Below are 17,453 nucleotides of genomic sequence, written 5' to 3' on the forward strand. Positions count from 1 at the left end.
CTCTCTCATTTGTGTGAATTGGTATGTGTATGCTTGAAGTGGTCCCCCTTCAACCCTGTTTTGTTCATCTTGAGATCCCGTCTGCCCACATCACCCTTTGCTTGGCAACCTGGTCCACCATTTCCTCGTGTGACTGTTGGTTTTGCTTAGTAAAGTGAGGCAATATGGTAATATGAACTACAATTTTAATGAAGTTCTTGTGCTGGTTTTTCATTTCCTTTGTAATACGAAGGTGAAGAAACATTTGGAGCAAACCCATTTCATAATGGGCAAAATATCCCAACTGTAGAAAAGTTGATTTTATTGATGGCTTTCCTCTCTGGGAGATTGTGCATTATCTCTGAGCATTGTTTTGTTAACATTTGAAAGAGAGAAAACAGTCAGTCCCATCTGACCTTTGTGAAAGTGAGGAACTAACAGAGCCTTCAGTTAAAATTTACAACTTTGACAATTTTCTGAAAGACTTTGCTCTAGGTTCTCTTGCATTTTCTTAGTGTTTAAAACCTGGGCAGCTCTGAAGACCGTGCAAACGAAGATGAGGCCCATATGACTGTGCCATTATCTTTACCTATTTTTGTCTTGTTCCAGTTCATGCAGATTACAAAATACCCTTCCCCCCCGAGTGTAGAAACCTTTGCTGCCTCTTGGTGTATCTTGAAGGAGGTATTTTCTTCCCGAGACCTGGCACAGCTTTATAAGAGAAGTCTTCATTAAGAGTACTAGAAATAAACCTCAAAAGTCTTTACAACACCAGTGTCACTGGCTGCTTTGTGAGTTCTAACTGCTGGTCATTATTAAACTTCAGAAGTGTTTGGTTTGCCATGTCATTGATGTGTTGCAACGCAGTGGGATTTGAGAGAAACACTGTTTCCAATTTTGAAAACCACTTTACAGGAGATAATGGATTTTTTCTGTGATTGCTGTAGATGATCAGAAAATGGGGCTGAAAGGGGGTCAGGTTGAAGTTGCCAGTTGAATAATCCAGCTTTTTTTCTTTTAAAGCTTCCAGGAAAAACCAAAGAAACAAAAAAACTCCCTTTATCATTCAGTGGTAATACTTGGTTTCCAACTGTCACAACTGCGAAACCTTCATCTCTTGACAACCAGCCTTTGAATACATTACATGCTGTGGTTTTGAATCAATGGGTGTAAATGTGAAACTGTTTCACAATCATCTATAATTTTATCCTTCATTTGTGATATCACCGGAACATTTGGTTGCTGCTTTTTCCAGTAAAAAAAAAAAAAGGAAAAAAAGAAAAAAAAAGAAAGCTTTAAGTTTGGAACAGAACTTCAAATAAAATTTTCATGGGCTGCATAAAGCCTTTTCCTGCACCTGTACCAGCACCTGCACCTCAGTGGTTGCAATGAACAGGTCTAAATTTAGGTTCAGAGACACCTTTCAGTTTCATATATATTTTTGAACTTTCTCATTTTTTTTAAGGTATTGTGTGCTGGAAGGCAACTGGGTGCATCAGAGACCAACCTTTTGTTAGCAGAGGTCTTGTTACTGTGTTTTTTCTACTGTGGTCTGAACAGAACTACCATTTGTGCTTTTTGCATTATGGAATTGTGATAAACTCAGATGCTTTTTCTCAATACTGATAATGGATTTTATATTCATTCATAATTGTACTGCTTTTTTTGTGTAGAATCCCTTTTTATCTCATCATCACTACTATATAATTATTATATTTTCTATTTTGTGTATCTCTAGTTTAGAAAAAATTCTCTTGGCTTTGGCTTTGTGTGGTAGTCTAAAAGGTTTGACATCAGCAAGCTCAGAAACATACTACTACACATTGAAGTTTTATCTTGCCAAGAAGGCTACCTAAGCTTGTGCTTAGTTTGTTTTTAAAGATGGAAACCTAAGGTAGTAAGTTAGAGCTGTGATTTGAATTAATAAGCCACAACTTGGTTAAGTTTCAAATTCCAGTACAGCTTCTAGTTTTCAAATTCCCTTTCCTTAATGTTTCTAGGAATCTGTTTTCCAGATAGGCAAGTCTGCCACAGCACCTTTTGCCTGGAGGCCAACACTGGCCAATCTTTAATTCGCTGTGTATTTCTGAAATAGCCTTCTGATAGGAACGTAGCAATGGATTCTTGGGTTTTATCAGAAAACTGTTTCCTCAGTAGAGAATGTGAACTGTGGAACTAATAATTTACCATAACAATTTCTTAGATGCAGAAAGAGTTACTAGATACTGAACTGGATTTATACAAGAAGATGCAAGCTGGGGAGGAAGTTACTGAATTAAGACGAAAATATACAGAGCTACAGCTGGAAGTATGTTTGTCTCTTCTTTTGTAGCAATTAACTTTTAATCAAATATTTTCATATATGTTTGTTAGCTTGGATATTGTATCATAAATATATTTTTCCGAGTGCAATGTTAAGTTGCATGTAAATGGACGCATTTAGCAATAATATTTTAAAAAATCAGTTTCTGAATTCCACTGAGGTAGAGAAATAGTATTGTCTTTAATTTTGATTGCTAATTTATTTAATTTCTGTAACTGTTTAGATGAGTGGTTTCTTATAGATTTGTGGTAGTAATGCTTCCTTTAGAACATGGAGTGGTTTTAAATTGTTGCCTGTGGTGTGTTTGATACTGAAGAGTTTAAAAACACTGCTTGATCTTTTATTCTTAAATGTTAGCATCCTCTAATGAGATTAACCAAAAGGCTGAGGTGCCAGAAGTAATATAATTACAGCACTGGTTTCAAGAGGAGGACTTACCAAAAACAAATACAGTGTTTCAAGAAGCGTTCAATGTATAGAAACATGCTTTTCTTAAAGTACTTGCTTTTTAAAAAATTGAGAAGGCTATGCAAGATTCTTCATATCTATGTCTTATTTTGAGAAATTCTGAATGCTGTGGGTGTTATTCTGTTATATTGCACTGTCTTGCCTATATGATTGTGTAATATGTACTTAATTGCATGATAATCTTATCTCTTTTTACTGTTAAGCAGGCTGCTGTGTCGCTTAAATCCCTCTTGTCTTAATGAAGTTTGGTCATGTCTTATGTATAACTACATATGAACACAGTGCACATACGTATGGCTAAGTTGCATTAAAATCTTACTTTAAAACTTAAGTTGTTACGCAGCTTTGGTAATTGTGAAAATAGGTTTGTTAATAAGCCAAGCCAATTTAAGAGATAACATAAAAGCTTATGTTAACAATATATATTCTGATGGTGAATAATAATTCATTAGTGTACTAAAAACTTATTTATAAATCGTACATTTTAGAAAATATGTGAACTGAATGGTATTTAAAATAGCAGTAGAAAAGCACGTGCTCATTCAAGATACTTACACCTCAGTTGAGTGTGCTAATCCTATTCCATCTCTCACTGAGTTTGTATTTTGAGTTGGAAAAGACAGTTGTAGCTCTTTCAGGAAAATAATTTTTGCTAGTAAAATGAATATTCTGAAGCTTTTAGAAAATACCAATCAAAGTAGATGGAGAAAACCAGGGTTATTAGTAAAGCACACCAGTATGATTCAAGGAACAGCATGAAATGTATCCCTTGTATAATTTACAAGAGGGATATATCGGGGGGTTGCCTTGATATTTGTTTGATTCTTCAGTATTCTTACAAATTCTTTAGAAAAACTTTTATTCATACATTGTCTTTGTGACTTTAACTCCCACAATATTCATGTGTTGCTTCTGTGGCTCATAATCTGCTGTTCTGTTCCAGGTGGCCCTGATTTTACTGTGAGAAAACCCAAACAGTATACAGCTTGATTGTTGAGTCAGCATTATCTTTAACTTTCTGGATTATAATCATTTAACCATTTAAATTTTTTTTTTTTTAAAAAAACAACCCCAAAACCTGCAGGATTCTATTTACAAAAAAATAAAAAGTGAACTATATACTATTGTAAAATTACGTGAATAATTTAATGAATAAAGCCTTAACAGATTGATCTCCTTGTGGGTGATATCACTGGCATGCATTAAAGTAGTGCTATCAGTGCTTGAGTTGTAAACACTGTAGGATATGTTAAAAACATCGTTATAATGATTTCATTTAACATTTGATTCCTACATCAGATCCATTTGGGTTTGAAAAGATATTTTTTCTTGTTAGAAATGTTAAAACTAAATCCTTGAAAGTGCTTTTTTGCAACTTAAAATAACTTTTTGCAAATTATTTTTTAAATGGCTGTCGGAGATACTGTCATCGGCCTTTTGACTTTTCTTGGAGAGTGCATGCCAGTTCTTTAGAAGGGATACACAGGTATTGTGGGAATGGAAATTAGTGAGTATGTAGAGCCAAATTTTTAGGGATTACTTTGTCCTTGGAGGTGCTCATTAGAGCCTCTGTTTTGTACCTCACAATTCTGTGGCCAAAAGCTATTATGCTGCATTAATTCTGGTCAGAATAAAAGTCCTGGCTGGACCTTCAGAGACAAATTAAGAGACAAAGGATAAAGAGACAAATTAAGTAGGTAGTTACCACATCAAGAAAATTTGTTAATGAAATTTCAAATGTTGTACTGCAGTTCCTTTCTCCTGTGAGGAATTATCCTCACAGATAAGGGCTCTTTTGATATCTGTTTTTAATACCTTTTTTTTCCTACTTCCATCCTATTTTTGATCTGTTAATAATTAACAGCATTAGCTTTTTAACGTTATTAACGTGTTCACCTCTTGTTATTTTAAGACCTGTAAGCTGCTCTTTCTGAGGTTTGGGGATGTGTTTTTAGGAAACGTCAGAATATGTGTTTGTTAATTTTGTCTAAATACTTAGATTATGCATTTTAATACATGAATATGTTATGTATAAACATCTTAGGCTGCCAAACGAGGGATTCTTTCTTCAGTTCGTGGTAGAGGGGTTCATGCAAGAGGTCGGGGTGCATCACGTAGCAGAGGTAGAGGAATACGAGGCCGGGGTAGAGGCAGAGGAGTTCCTGTGCATGCAGTTGTGGATCATCGACCTAGGGCATTAGAAATCTCTGCATTTACAGAAAGTGATAGAGAAGATCTTCTTCCTCATTTTGCGGTATGTGGCAATTTCACTTTTTCTGTTCTTTGGGTGACATTCTTGTATTGAATTACTTGTTTTCTCTTGATTCAATTCATCTGGAAATATTATTTAGGAGTGAATCTTTAACATGATATACCTGTTCATGGAAAAAGAAGATGCATCAGGAAAAGGTGAAACAAAGTGAAATTACACTATTGATTCAACTAATTATAACTGTAACTGCATACCATTTATAAGGGTTGGGTTTTTTCTTAAAAAGAAATGAAATTGAGAATATCAAGTAAGGACTTAAAATATTTATTTGTTCAGGGTATATGTAAACTTGTTATGAATTTTTAGGTATAGAAAGATAAAATAATTGAAGGGATGGTGAGAACAAAGACTGATTCAGTGCTGAAATTTTCAATACCTGAAGTCTATTTATCTTATTGAAGTATCTTAACAAGTGCTTAATGAAAATTTTTATGGAAAATTTTCAGTGCTTTTGCCTAACTTCCTGAATTTTAAGACTCAAGATGAGAATTGTGCAACCATATGCAGATCTTGGCAGGGCAGCCAAAGGTTTCTGTCTGTTCATGTCTGTAAGCTTAAGAAGTCAGAGCTCTTTCTACATTTTTTTTTTTCAGGTTTTTGTCTAAAAAATGATAAATTGATGTACATAATTTTTAGCAAATTTTTATTTGCAAATATAATGAAGTGAGAGATCAACATAAATTTATAAAAACTCTTGTCCTCCTTAAAAAAATGTTATAATAAAAGGAAATTTGTTTATTTTATGGAAAGAATGTTAAGAATATTTGGTGGCATAAATTGTGTGAATCTTCATCTGTGCCCCCCCCCCCCCCCCCCCCCAATTTGTTTTTGGTTTTTTTGTTTGTTTGTTTGTTTGTTTTTGGTTTTTTCAATATTTAATTGCAGTTGTCCTCTCTGAAGGTAGAAGTCCAGGAGCCAGTAAGTCCAGTAAATTCTACTCCAGTCAGTGTACTTAATATTTCCTGTCTGGCAGCCATGCAAGTAGCTTTTCAAAGGACAAAAGTCAACAAGGACCTGGGTCTCCCTTAAACAAAACAAAAAAAAAAAAACAAAAACCAAACCACAAAAAAAACCCCAACCCCCAAAAAACAACAACCAAAAAACCACAAACCAAAAAACCATAACCACGACAAAAAAATCACTACTATTATACTGGGGGTTTTAAGGTGTCATGTTTCCAGGAGCGCTCTCTCTATATGTACATAAATGTACGCATTCCCCTTAAATGCTCCAGATCAGACCTATATGGGGGAACAAAAAGGGAACATCATACCCATAAGGGGAACAAAATTACTTTCTATAGAGATGTTTGATGGACTGAACATTTGAGCAATGGCTTTATAAATTTTTGGTGTAAAATAAGAACATATAACTTTAAAACACAGCAATACAATCCACTTGGTCAAGCATAGGCTGTTTCTGAGTCCAGTATCAATGATGCATATAAGAAAAAACTTATTTTTAATCTACAGTATCATATTCTGATTTGGGCGGCCTTATGAATATCACTAAAGTAAATTTTGCTGGTCATTTCGTATTTTTCATTTCATTATGTACTTCCCTTACTGACTGCAAAGAATATAAAAATGAAGACAGAGACTCTGCCACTGTTAAAAGCTTGCTGTGTGATGTTGGTTTATGGTCATAAATTTGCTCAGTACTTAGCATTTTCTTACACTTTGGTTTTATTGTAGGGAGTATTAAACTTACTATCTTTAACAAACAAAAATATTAACAAAAAAACCTTAGTAGTGTCAACAAATACAAGTCTATTCACAGTGTTAGTAGTACAACACTGAGAAAAAATGTTAATTACTTCATTTTACAGGTTGTGCATTTGTTGTTTTAAACTTGCTCCAAATTCCATGGAAATGCACTGAGCTGTATTTCTGTTTCTGTGATGCGATATCACAACTCTCTGTACATCAGCAGTGCACTCCACCTATGCATCACCTACAGTGATGGTGGCATTAAAGGTAGCAATACCATGGAGTCCATTACAGGAATAGATGGGTTAGGTTCTTAAGATGCTGAAATCAAGTTAAGTTTTGAAACTTCTTCTACTGTCCCTGCATCTAATAAATCTTTGTGGAAGAGTTTCATAGTAGACTAATGGAATCATCCCAAGATTCCTTCGTTCTGATCAGGAGAGAAGTATTGAAGCAGAACAGCCTCTTTTTCTGTCATAATTTTACTTCATACCTGTATGTTTACAGTCAGGAAATCCAGAGACTACAGTACTTGTGTTTTAGAAATGCAAGTAAAAGTAACTGTATTCCTTACAAACACAAATACTCTGACTATTATTAAAGCTGTGAAAGGTACACTGTTCTAATTTTATATAATTTTTGAGGGCATTTCATTTAGGACAGCATTTTTTAGAGGTGGAGATCTATTTCACTAAGCTTTTTTTTATATTTATTAAAAGCAATATGGTGAAATTGAAGACTGCCAGATAGATGACTCTTCTCTCCATGCAGTGATTACCTTTAAAACAAGAGCAGAAGCTGAAGCTGTGAGTATAACCTTTGTTGAAAATACTCTGCAACATTCAGCTACTTTCTAGTTACATTATACCTCTGTATTTGATTAAATGTAATGCTGCTAATTATTTTAAACCATTTTAAAAAAAGTCTGACACAAAAGTTTAATTCTGTGTTAAACAAATCTATTATAACAGTGTATTACATATTTAGGAAGTGTGGATGTCTATAGCACACTCAAGTACAGGATGTAAGAGAGAAATTAAGAGAAACACTTGGGAATTGATAGCTGGATGTCTTGGTTTATCTTTATTTAATTGACTTTTTTTTTTCCTCACCTGAAGACTTGGTACCTTCACAGTCTTCCTGAAATTTCACTGACATCCTGCAGAGTAAGCCTATATATTTTGTTTGGGATCAGTTTGATTTACCTTTGCCTGAAGACCTGTAATAGTGTCATTTGATGTGATGGGATTCACCGCGCGTCCCCCCCCCTATTTTTTAGAAATTTAGGAAATTACAGAAGTATAGAATTATAGAAGTAACTTTTAGAGACTAAAATCCAGAGTATGTTGTAATTTGGCATGTTTACGTGTGGATCATTAGGACTTTATACGTTTGGCTCAGCAGGCCTCTGTGGTGTAGGCAGTATGTGAACCTGCGCAAAATAATGAACATAGTTGTTCAGCAAATGGTTCTGTTTCTTTAAAATCCTTGCGTCACTGTTGGGAAGGAGTATCCTGATGTCGTGGTTTAACCCCAGCTGGCAACTTAGCACCACGCAGCTGCTCACTCGCCTCCCCCGCCAGTGGGATGGGGGAGAGAATCAGAAGGGTAAAAGTGAGAAAACTCATGGGCTGAGATAAAGACAGTTTAATAGGTAAAGCAAAAGCTGCATGCATAAGCAAAGCGAAACAAGGAATTCATTCACCACTTCCCATGGGCAGGCAGGTGTTCAGCCATCTCCAGGAAAGCAGCGCTCCATCATGTGCAATGGTTACTTGGGGAGACAAGCACCATAACCACCGATGTCCCCCCCCTTCCTCATTCTTCCCCAGCTTTATATGTTGAGCATGACATCATACGGTCTGGGATATCCCTTGGGTCAGTTGGGGTCAGCTGTCCCGGCTGTGTCCCCTCCCAACCTCTTGTGCCCCCCCAGCCTCCTCGCTGGTGGGGTGGGGGGAGGAGCAGAAAAGGCCTTGGCTCTGTGTAAGCCCAGCTCAGCAGTAACGAAAACATCCCTGTGTTATCAATTCTGTTTTCAGCACAAATCCAAAACACAGCCCCATACTAGGTACTATGAAGAAAATTAACTCTATCCCAGCAAAGCCAGCACACCTGAAAATAATAGGGACTCCAGAAAGAATTGATTCACAGAAAGAATTGATATACAACGATATGGTTGTATAGAAAGATTTCATTTTATGTTTATATTTTGCACAAAGTGTCTGTTTTTGCAGAGTTTATCATGGGGAGTTTACTTGAACACAGTTTTCATAGCTGGTGAGAGTCTTCTCATTTTGTGTGCTTTATCTTGAGACACCTGTGACCTGATTGACAAAAATACTGATATTTACAATGCAAATTATGCAAATGGAGACAATAGTTTTGAACACTTACAGTATCATTATGGTTACATATTTTGAGAAACAATTTGAAGCATGTGCCAAATATGTTTTACAGAAACATGGAAATTTTTTTTGTGAAACTCTTAGATACAGCAATGGTTAGAACTAACTGTATGGAGATTGTAATTATTCTGTAAAAAAGGAAGTGCAGTTAATAGCACATAGTATGTACTGAGTGATAGGGAAAAACAGTACTGGACAACTGTATAGAAAGAACACTGTTCAACAGTGAACAGAAGTTTTGTGGAGAAAAAGAAATACCTGCTTGCAGATAAAAGCTGTCATAATTAGTTTATTCAGAAGTGGACTGCATTAAGGTTAGCATTTTAGTTTCAGCGCTTCCTGATTCCTGACATTGGGTACTTCATTTTGCAACTTCACATTCTTTGATATTGTAGTTTACATAAGAATATTCTAAGTATTGAGAGGAACTTCTGCTTCCCTGGAAATAAAAATAGGTCACCTAGAACAATAATCAGTTTTTATGGACTGTCCAAATAAAGTCTTTATTTCTTCCAGGTGGAGTATGGTTCACAACAATGATCTTGACAGTATCTTACTACAGATACTTGTTTATCAGCAAAATACGGGTTTTATTGTTATAACTTGTTTTGCCTAAAAATTGGCATGGAGAATCATTTCGGCCTTAGCTAAATTTCTGTACCCAAAAAGCAAGGAATGTGGTAGTATTTTGGAACCAAACATAGAAATGTAGAGGTAGGAAGCACTTTAAAAAGGAAGTAGTGCAGAGAATGAAGAAAGATGTGGACAGGGAGAGAAGGGAGATATGTTTGGTGGAAAGGTTGAAGTCAACATTATGTACTTTTTTTTTTTTATGATGCATTTCACTGCATTTAAAAAGCAATATGTTTTTCATCAGTCACTCTGAAATAGAATAGGTGGGGTTTTCAAGCTGTATTCAAGGTGAAGTTCAGAATATGCTCTGGAAAGTGGGGATATTCTAGCTGGGTCAGAATTCATGATTGATGTTTGAGATCCACACTCTAGTTAGCATTAAAACTTTTAATTGTTGAATGACTTTGTGTCTAGTTGCACCTTCATTTTTAAATTAAAATTTTATGAAAACTGTGGCTGATCAAATATAGTAACATCTGTATTTTCCTTAAGATTTTCTTACATATTAAATATATTTCCACTGGAATTTCTGTGTTTACTACTAAAGCAGACTTTAAGACTGGCAATTGGAGAAGTTGTAGAAGGTAATCATTAAAAACCTCTGTAGAGGCCAATTGTGTAATAAATGCAGCTAATATTTTACCTTCTTAAATGAAAATAGGCCTAGGCTTTATAACCATATACGTTGTAGCCTGGAAGGAAGAGGAAGATTCCCTATTGTAAAATGTTACATTTTTATGTAGTAGTAATTTCTTCCAAAGATTACAAGTTGTTTCTGGACCTAAATGTCACGTATAAGTACTTTTAAAAATTCTAGTTGTGTGACATTGTGATGAGACCATGGTCAAAAAGCTCCTGAGCTGCATTTTAATAAGCATAGAATCTTTTAAATTTATCATAAATTTATATGTACAGATTTAAAATTTATACCTGGGGACTTCAATATCACACAATTCATGTTCAGATGTCATTGAACATGTAATTGTTTCTACATTTCACATTATGCTGTGCTTTCAGATTGTACTATAAATCTTTTGTGACCGTGACGGTTATTTCGGAATGTTGCTAACGCTGATTTATGCTCATTCATGTTACTTTAATTTGAACATACTATTTCCAAAGCAGCCACTTAATGCAGCTGGTACTTAGAAAGGCATCAACATCCCATAAGTTAAAAATTTTTACATTTCAATTACAACGGCTTTACAGGAAGTGGAATGTTTTCCAGTAAGTTAAGTTGTAATCGCAAAGGGGCTTTTTGAGTTGTTTGGTTGTTTTGGATTTTTTTTAATATAGTAAATCATTTGTATTTGTGGGATGTCTTTCTTCTTCCAGTAAGTTATGCATTAACAATTTTGTGTCCAACTTTGAAAGGAGAAGAACCCATCAAGGTAATACTAAAAACCGGCAAGGTTTTGGTTCAGTATGTTACCCACATTACCAAATGATTTATGGCTTTCCAAGCTTATTTTCTTCTGAATATATTTTGATCCTTTTCCTAAAAGTATGTGTGAATTCCATGTGCAGTAAATGACGTTGTTTTGGTTTAACCTATTAACAGTAATTCAGTAAGAACATACTACAACTAGAATTTTCTTTTGAAAAAGCAGGCTGTTGGTTTATTTCTCGCATTTAAGTATTACTGAAGTTAATTTTTCCCCGACAAAGAAATATGTAACTAAAACGTTTAAACTTGTTTTAGGCTGCAATTCATGGATCTCGTTTTAAAGGACAAGAGTTAAAGTTGGCGTGGAACAAGCCTGTTGCTAGTATGTCAGCTGTTGAAACAGAAGAAGCTGAACCTGATGAAGAAGAAGTAAGTTTGCTTTTTCTTTTTTTCTTTCATTTTTCTTGTTTAAGATGAAATAGTGTAGCTTTTTCAAAAGAAAATGGTCTGTTGATTCATAGGTCTATTTTTTAATCTAACTCATGTTTTGTTATCAGAACAAGTATTTATCTATAAATACATTTTTTGTTTTCTAGGCTGTCAAAAGTCCACATACTTTACTTTTCCTTGTGGAAATGTTTCATTTCTTACAGAACAAAAAACTTTATAGGATATATCTAGAAAATGGAAGAGGTCATATACTGTTGTATTTTAGCCTGCTGGACATCTAGACCAGCAGACCTGGACCAGGGGAAGAGGCTAAGTCCTCAGAAAGCTTCTGTGGTTTAGTCTGGCTTAGAGTATCCAAGCATACATTGACAGATAGGTCAGGTGTTGACAGAGCTGCTTTTTAAAATGCACTTTCCGTAGGCAAAAGTAGTGAAGGTAGTAGTTTCTCCCTTTGTAAAAGAGCCTAGTGGAAATAGAGAAGGCTTAGTTATAGGCTTTCTTCAGCCTACAGCTTCACATCTCTCCAGAAGGCTCCCTAACTTCACCAGTCAATCTTCACACCTCCCTGTTGAATTTGGAAATTCTGTAGCAAAAAACTACAGTTACTGGGATGAGAAGAAAATAAGCAAGGAAGACCATAACTTGTGTCTAACAGCTGGGAGATTTTGCTAGGGAAGGATATCCTTGTCCAGAAATTGCTGTGATAGGTGCAATTGTTAAAAAAGTTCTGAGATGGGATAGTTTATATATACGCACCTGCCTATATGTAGATAAAAATTAAAACAACTCACTGTTTATCTTTCTTTTTTTAACTTTGCCTCTCTGAAGCCTGTAACTGTTGACCTGAAATGTTCAGGGGGTTGTGAAGTCTATCAAATTACTATGTTGTTACTGAAACAAATTGAAAATACATTAATATATTTTGTCTAAATTTCTGTAAATACCTGTCTCCCTGCCCTGATCTTTTAAACCTTTATATTGGTTTCAAGCTTGATTAAGTTGTCAAAATCAAAATGTCTCAGATTCAACCTTTTTGATACTCAGGCACAGATAGATTAAGCTCTTGGATGAAAACAGGCATAGTTACTCTGAATGTGCAAAAACTAACATTAGTTTTCAGTGTAGTGTCTTCAGTTTCATGGTAACATTGCAGCTTGGGTGTGAATGTTATACTGAAGAATCAGAAGAGCTATTTAAGTGTGAGGTGCATATGTCCTGGTCATTTTGAAGTCCACTGAAAAGAAAAAAAAAAATGTTTCATTTGCCATTTATTAATATAATACATATGCATGCAGTATACTTTTTTGAAAGCACTACTGTTTACCTATTAAAAAATAAATTTGTTTTTTATTAAATCACAAGTTTTAGAGATCTGTATTTTGCCTTTTGATCTTTAAAATTTTCTGATGTAACAGAGTATCATGTTTTTCTCTTGAAGTTTCAGGAAGAATCTTTGGTGGATGACTCGCTGCTTCAAGATGATGATGAAGAGGAGGAGGATAACGAATCTCGTTCATGGAGAAGATGATTCAACTGATCAATGACAATGCTAGAACTGCACCTGTGTTGCATTAGTATTACCTAATGTACTTCTGCATCTTTGTATTAAAAGGGGTTTTGTGATGAAGTTGGATTCAGATATAGGCTAAAAAGCAGCTGGTCAGTTATACGTTTTGAGAGGTTGATGTTTGAGTTACATTTCAGTAAATGATTGCTAAAGACATCATACTAGGAACATATGCAATGTTTTTATTACATAGTTCTACAGAAAGTTACAGAATTCTTTGGGTTCTTTGTAATTTACCGAATTGGTCAAAAACAAATGACCAAAAGTTGTTATAACATAGATAATTTTTGTTCTATTCCAGATACGGAATGAAAATTTGCATTTAAAATCTTTGTGAATGTTTTCAGAAATGGATAGATAACAGTACTAAACCGAAGTCTCTAAAGTTATGTATTCATAATATTGCATAGTAGTATGCTTAGGCTTTACTATGTACTAGCCTTTTGTTGGATTTGTGTACGTATTTTACCTATGGGTTTTAATGATAAAGTGTATGACTGCTTTGCATATAAGTCCTTATGACTTTAAGATGTTAAAAAATAAAGAAATGGAATGGTCTTCAGAAAAAAAAAAAAAAAAAAAGCAATAACCAAAAAAGCTAAGGCAATGGTCCTTCATAATGAAAAAAAAAAAAAAAAAAGAAAAAAAAAAAAAGAAAAGAAAAAAGACCATTCCAAATGGCAACCCCCACCCCCATATTCACAAAAGGAGCTCTAATCACTATCACTTAATGCTAAAAGAGTATTGAATATAAAAAAACCTCAACATAATGATGTTTCATTTACATTAACACACCAGTGTACTCTGTTGCATAAAAGCTTTTGGATGTCTTCTGAATTTTAAACTGATTTACGTCAAATGGTAAATAGAGTAATATTCCAATAATAAGGTATTTATTCTGTATCCCTGCACTGTGCAACTGCAGAAGAAAATTTGATCCCACAAAAATACATACAGTACTGAAACGTAATTTAGAAAAATACGTTAGGAGAAGTGGAATATTTGGTAGGTATTATTCTAAAAAATGTGACTACTCACACTAGATCATCTTTTTTATTCCTGTACTTCTGTTATTACATTTTTCCATTTCAATAGTAACACTCTGCAGATACTAAGTTCACACTATAGTGTATATTCACCCTTTAAAAATGTATATACATGAAATGTTAGTATATTCCACAGAAGTACTTCATTGGCTCTTTCTAATGGGGTGTTCTGTTACCTGAGGTCTGAAGTTTCCCCTCTTCTTAGGAAGGGGAACTGCCTAGTCCTTTAATACAAAGGACCTCTCACACCAGCAAGACTTGTTTTTATTTCCATTTAGTGGCATTCTGCTGGTCTGTTTTCAAAAGAAAATTCATTCATTAATTATTAGAGTTGTGGGTTTTACTTTTTTGGGGTTTTGGTTTTGTTGTGGGGTTTTTTGCCCCCATCAACTCATTAATGAGTGCAGCATAAAACCACTATCTCATTTATCAGATAGATGCAGGGGATAGTACTTCAGTTAACAGTATATTTTCTTTAGTCTGTGTTTTTGTCTTTTGGGGAGGGAGGTGGGGGAGAACTGCTATAAGGCATGTCTCTGCCCCCTTTTTTTTTTTTTTTTTTTTTATTCCAATATAGGAATGGAGGAAATTAGGAGGTAGTAGTATCCCAGAGAGAAGAGCTCCGGCTGTAGGATTTTTGTTCTGTGCTTTTCAATTATTTGAGGGGTTTTTGAGACCTGGATCCCGTTTTGTTTTGTTTTTTGTTGGTGATTGGTTGTTTGGTTTTGTTTGTTTGTTTTTTTTTTCTCCCCCCCCTATGTCCCTGTGTGTATGTATATCTTGTTGCAAAAATGTGCACTTAAAATTTTTGTATAGTCTTAGTTTCACATTGAAATTTCACAACTGACTGCCATGCTTGTTACAGTAAGTTCTAAATCTTGCCATAAGGAATTGTATTTGGGAAATTGATTTCCTTTTACACTGAATGTCAGGCAAAATAAAATATTTTAAGAACCTTTTTATCCAGTGCTCTGAATGAGCTGTTCTAGTTCACCGAATTAAATACAAGCTTTCCTACTTTTCTTTTTTCAATAATTTAGTACATCTGAAGGGTGCCAGATTGACAGTCTGGGAGGTGGAAGTTTTTGTGTGTTAGCTTACAGAACAGGTACAGCACAGCAAAGGACTGTGCATGCTGCCTTAAGGTGGTTGTGTGGCATGCTCAAACCTGCCATTTCACTGCAGTCAATCTGCAGTGCTAATGACAGTCTGCAGTCACTGCAAAACTAATGACAATTTACTAGCGTGTTCTTTACATGGATGCTTCTTATGAATCATCTGAAATTACTGTATCACATAATTTTAAAATTGATATTCCAAGTTTGCCTGCTTGTTTTGAATTCAGCCTGGTAATGCATCTGTGCACGATTCATTTCTTAATACATGTTTGCACCCTGGTCTACCTGTAAGGGGATGAAACCTTTTAAACTTCTTTTTACCACCTTCCTCCTGCCAACTTCCATCAATGAAAGGTGTCGGGGTGGGGGGGGGAATTCTTACTGGCATGTGTTTTGTCCCCTGCTGTTACATTCTGAACTCTGGTTGAAAACCACCTGGATCAGAATGGCTTGGTTTCTCTCGCTTTAAGAAACAAACACAAATGCTTGTTTCAGTCAAAGCTAATCTGTGATTGTATGCCATTCAGCCTAAGTCATTCAGGGTAAGAGAACGGTGTCCTGGTTGCAGTCTAAATGGATTCTGTATGTATTCCAGTCATTACCAAATTACTTTCTGGATTTTATTTCTTTTTGGCTTGCTCTGTCCCTGTATTCCTTGTCTAGCTCTGCTGTCCCCTTCCTTTTTTTTGCTACTACCTTAGCCAACTCTTGTCATTTCAGTTCAGTCACATCCTTACTAGCATAGCCTTCAGTGAAATCTGTTGTCACCTGAAGCAGCATCCTTCCTTGTTTGAATCAACAAACCAAGCATCCTGCTGACTCATTCCCTTATTTAGTTCATCCTTCTGAATGCATTCCCAAGTACACCTCCACTGTGATTAGCTAAATCATTGTTTGTTTTAACAGTTCTGCAAATGGGTTTTCCTAGTCTGAAACACTGAGAGCAGGGTTACCTTGGTTTTCCCCAGACAGCTTTTCAAAATTTCTGTGGAAAAAAAGGTAAACATTTAAGAAGGTATTTTCTTTTCTGGCTAGGTGCTAAAGGGCTTGAGCAAGATGTGATCTGACACGTAGTTCAATGATAATATTGTAGTAAACCACATTTGTTTGAGCTACAAAAAAATGTAAATAATGGGATTCAGTATTTCAGACTATATCACAGTTTGTCTACAAAACAGTAAAGAAAACCTCTTTCAAACATTACTTATGGCCAGTGCCATTCGTATTTTTCTTCTCTTAAAACTCACTTATTTCAAATCAGAAAAGCCATAGAAGAAATACAAGTTAGTTATTAGTGAAAGACAAAGGTACAGGACTTAGTTTACAAACAAGTCTAAGCAGGTTTATTTAATAGAAAAAGCACCTGTTGGAAAGTATTGGTCTAACTACAAGCATTTAAAATAGGTTTCTGTTCTAAACCACAGTCTGAAAACAGTCTATTCCTTAACTAGAAAAGGAGTCAAAAATTATTATCCAGGTAACTTGGGTATCTGAGAACAGCGTAGCATGAGCGTACCCCATTTAAAACATCCGATTTTGTTGTTGACCATCTACTCTGAAGAGGTCCTCAAATGGACTAAGCTTAGTATTCTTGTCAGCCCTTGGATAACTTCTAAAACCTGTATATTTATTTGAGGGTGTTTTAGATGGAATGCACAACTTGTAATTGTCAGTTGTCTCATGAGCATAAACGACATGCACAAGAAATTGGTTTTGACTCAAGAAAGTGATTCTGCATGTTCCATGTGTTTTTTTTAACTGATCCCTGAACTAGTAGGTCTCACCAAAAACAGATGGGGAGGAGCAGGGGATTTTTTTTTTTCTTCCACAAGTCATATGCTACTGTTGTACCAATACACAAAGTAACATAAAGGGGGAGAGACCTTCAATGAAGCACCTCATTTACTGTAATTCAACACTGTCTTAATGTTGCAACTAAGGATGTAGTCAGATTTAATCCTATATCTTTTATTACAATTTTATTACAATACCTTTTATTACAATTAGCAGGTTGAGTTACAATTAACAAGATTAGAACAACTAACAAATAGCAGAAATCTGAGGGGTTTGTGGGGGGAAAAAACCCTAAGTGT

General features: G+C 35.1%; 1 protein-coding gene across 9 annotated transcripts in view; it reads left to right on the plus strand.

Moving 5' to 3' along the window:
* RBM26 (RNA binding motif protein 26) overlaps positions 1-16,525 on the plus strand; it is a 60,555-nt gene extending 44,030 nt beyond the window's left edge. For 2 of the 9 annotated variants that reach the window (XM_049816035.1, XM_049816038.1), the window contains exons 18-23: positions 2,183-2,287; positions 4,815-5,024; positions 7,471-7,557; positions 7,870-7,917; positions 11,495-11,608; positions 13,068-16,525. In XM_049816035.1, the coding sequence (XP_049671992.1) occupies positions 2,183-2,287; positions 4,815-5,024; positions 7,471-7,557; positions 7,870-7,917; positions 11,495-11,608; positions 13,068-13,157 (654 nt within the window). In that variant the 3' untranslated portion in view covers positions 13,158-16,525. Of the gene's footprint in view, positions 1-2,182; positions 2,288-4,814; positions 5,025-7,470; positions 7,558-7,869; positions 7,918-11,127; positions 11,184-11,494; positions 11,609-13,067 lie in introns of those variants that run through there. The other 7 variants (XM_049816036.1, XM_049816040.1, XR_007507992.1 and 4 more) reach the window with 6 other exon arrangements.
* The last annotated feature ends 928 nt before the right edge of the window (positions 16,526-17,453 follow it).

Source organism: Accipiter gentilis, chromosome 13, assembly GCF_929443795.1.
Source record: "Accipiter gentilis chromosome 13, bAccGen1.1, whole genome shotgun sequence".
NCBI lineage: Eukaryota > Metazoa > Chordata > Aves > Accipitriformes > Accipitridae > Astur > Astur gentilis.